This window comes from Arachis ipaensis, chromosome B07, assembly GCF_000816755.2.
Source record: "Arachis ipaensis cultivar K30076 chromosome B07, Araip1.1, whole genome shotgun sequence".
Lineage (NCBI taxonomy): Eukaryota > Viridiplantae > Streptophyta > Magnoliopsida > Fabales > Fabaceae > Arachis > Arachis ipaensis.
In genome coordinates this window covers 7,207,141-7,210,701 of record NC_029791.2, presented here as the reverse complement: position 1 = coordinate 7,210,701, position 3,561 = coordinate 7,207,141, and the positions used below count along the sequence as shown (strand labels likewise).

At 41.0% G+C, this 3,561-nt stretch overlaps 1 protein-coding gene across 1 annotated transcript; it reads left to right on the top strand.

Annotated features, from left to right (window-relative positions):
- Window positions 1,763–2,395, top strand: LOC110264968. The gene is made up of 2 exons (XM_021107659.1): window positions 1,763–2,095; window positions 2,207–2,395. The coding sequence occupies exons 1-2, from the start codon at window positions 1,763–1,765 to the stop codon at window positions 2,393–2,395; spliced, it is 522 nt and encodes a 173-aa protein (XP_020963318.1).

The window sequence follows — 3,561 nt, the reverse complement described above, 5'->3', positions numbered from 1 at the left end:
ACGAAGAATATTAGGCATGGAAATTAAAAGAGAGAGATCAAGCCAAAAATTGTTCTTGAGCCAATGAGGATACATTGAGCGCGTCATTGAAAGGTTTAAAATGAAAAATGCTAAATCGGTGGTAACGCCGTTGGCTCCATATTTTAGGCTCTCTGGTAAACAATCTCCCACAACAGCAGAGGATAAGGCTTACATAGAAAATGTACCTTATGCTAGTACAATCGGTAGCCTAATGTATGTTATGGTGTGTACACGCCCAGATATTTCACAGGCAGTCAGTGTTGTTAGCAGGTTCATGGCAAACCCGGGTAAGACACACTGGAATGCAGTCAAGTGGATATTAAGATACTTGAAGGGTACCATTGACACAGGTTTATGCTTTAGTGGAAAATCATGTCAAATCAGTGGCTTTATTGATTCTGATTATGCTGGTGATCTAGATAGAAGACGTTCTACGACTGGTTATGTATATAAAATACAAGGTGCTCCAGTTAGTTGGTGATCGATGTTACAAGCTACAGTGGCACTATCTACTACAGAAGCTGAGTACATGGCAGTAGCGGAAGGGGTGAAAGAAGCATTGTGGCTAAGGGGTCTTCTAGATGATTTGGGGTTGAAGCAAGATTACGTGAATCTGAGTTGTGATAGTCAAATTGCAATTCATTTGGCTAAAAATCAGGTTCATCATGCTCGTACCAAGTATATTGATGTAAGATATCACTTCGTGCGCAATGTTATAGAGAAAGGTAACATTTCTCTTATAAAAGTACACACAGATGAAAACCCTACTGATATGTTGACTAAAGTAGTGTCAGGAAACAAATTTCAACACTGTTTGAAATTGCTCAATATTGCTTCATGTTAGGCATTACATGGAGAAACAGAGGAACTATGATTGGTTTGATCCTGAACAAGGGTACGTAGGCAGTCATTGTAAAAATGATGTAACCAGATATGAATACCACACTTTGATCGTCCAAAATTTGAGTAGATTTCAAATTGTGAATGAGGTGGAGAATTATGAGAATAAAAGAAAGGCTAAGAGTAAACTTAGAGAGTAAAATAAGGTTTGCAAGGAGTTTTAATGGAAAAAAAACTTGTAGAGAGTTTTCATAGGAGGATTTTATTCTCATTCATTAGACTAAATCCCATAGTGGTCCCCCAGATTCAGCCCGTGCACCAATTTAGCCCATGAGATTCCAATTGCATTGTTTATGTCCCTCAGATTGCGATTCGGGCACCATAATGATCCTTCGGAGAATTTCCGGCATGACTCAGCGACGGCGTTGCTTATGTGGCACAGCCACTGCCACGTTGGACATTCGGAACGACGTCGTTTCATGAGGCAAAATGATTGAAAGCCCACACGTCGCCGTTTTGATCACAGTGAGTGTAGTAGTAACTTGGGTAAAGGGTTTGGCATTCGTTACGTCTTCTCCTCCATATTTTCTCACCTCTCTCAACGCTTGGTCTCCTCCTCCATAATCAGTAGCGACAGGCAAGGGCACTGCTGCCTGGTTTCTTAACATTGTTGTACTGAACTTGGGAGAAGGTTCGTGGTTCACCATTGAAGCAACGACTGAAGAACCGTTTAAACTAGCTTCAAGGTACAAATTTTATTTTATTTTTTTTAATTTTTGGATCATGTTTCATTCCTGATATGGCTGATTATTAAAGTTACTTGAACATGATGCATGTAGTTTGTGTTAGAATCCACTGCTTGTTAGAGTTTTAGTGTTTTCCTTCTTCAAACCAGTAATGCATGCTCTGTTTCACCTGCAAGTACTGCTTGCAAAAAGGTCACACCAAGAGAGGATGTGAAAAGAAAAGAGCAGCTGATGCTGCGGCTGCTGCAAAGGCAGCAAAGGCTGCTAAAGACCCTAAAAATACTAGTGCACAAGCAACTGCAACTGCCCAGGCCACCACAACTGACACTGCAACTGCCACTGCATCTGCCAGTGCCACTGCAACTGCAACTACTACTAGTACAGCTACGGCTACTGCTAATATTACAATCAATTCTGCTCCTATTGGTCAAGCTTCAAAAATTGATCTGTCACAGCCAATTTGTTCTGAACTAGAAGACTCTCAAAAGGTACAATATTAATTCTATAATAAGCCTTTGTAATTCATGGAGTAATAACTCTGAAAAAGGTTTAGTGGGTGACAAAGTTTGGTATTTATTTCTGGTTTGAAATTTGTATAGTTCACTGAAGTAACCGGGGAACCAGCCACAAGACCTGCCAAACTGCCTGCTAGAAGAAGGTCACCACCAACAACCCCTTCTACAGCACTGGACCCAATGAAGGGTGCGAGTTCTGCCACTGCTTCACGATTCACAAATTTTCTGAAGTTTGTGCCGACTCCTGGATTTAAGCACCCCCGGAAGAAGTGAACTTTAATATTAGGACATTAGGACATTTTGCTTGTCAAGTGTTTGTTTTTTGTTAAAAGATACAGTGACTGTACTCACTCTAAACAATGGTTCATTTTGTTGATTACTAATCAAGTATGTCATGCTACTTGTTCAATTACTTATGGTTGTAATGTGTTAAAACTATGAATGGTTTGCCATATTTTGGTATCGATCAATTAATATTGTCCATGGTTTGGATCAATCTTTCTGTTACTTATTTACAAGTACTTTTACTTCATCCAACAGGATATTATATTATATCAAACTAAGATCATTTACACAAACCTTGTTATGTTACCACATAACACTTTCATTCATTAATAGCACCAATCCTGCAAAAACAACAACTACTAAGAACCCAAATCCAAGAACATGAGTTATGAATTTCAGATTCTTAATGTCTGCCTCCATCTTGCCCATCCGCCATGCAAAGTTCATCTTCCTGTCACCATCATCATCTCCTGCAACAGCTCTTTCAGACAACTCCTCTTGCACAGAATCAGCCCAGACGAATAACCCACACCATGTTTTCTCACTTGTTTGCAACCAACCAAAATAATCAACCAAAAAAAAAAATTTCAATCAGCTACAAATTATTTACCTTTACTCACATTATAGTTGGGGCAACCAAAGAAGGGCTTGTTAGGATGTGACTCCGTCCCAAACCACCTTAGCACCGGGCGACAACCACAGCCGCACCAGTCCAAAACCCGTCCCTGCCTGCTTCGCGTCGTGCTTCTTCTCTAGTTCTCCGTCGACGATGACCGGTTGGAACTTCCTGCAACATGGCTCCCACTTCCTCTCATGGGGACAGCTATTGGTGTACACAAGAGATGCAGAAGAAGACGTTGATGGAGAGAACCATATTGAGGGGAGGCCAACGAAATTTTAGGGTTTAAACATGAAGACAGTGACTACATTGGGGAATTTTACCACACAATTCACGTCATCTGTACACTATGGCGTCCAACGTGGCAGTGGCTGTGCCACATAAGCAACGCCGTCGCTGAGTCACGCCGGAAGTTCACCGAAGGACAATTATGTTGCTCGGATTACAATCTAGGGGACATAAACAGTGCAATTGAAATCTCAGGGACTAAATTGGTGCATGGGCTGAATCTGGGGGACCACTATGGGAATTTAGT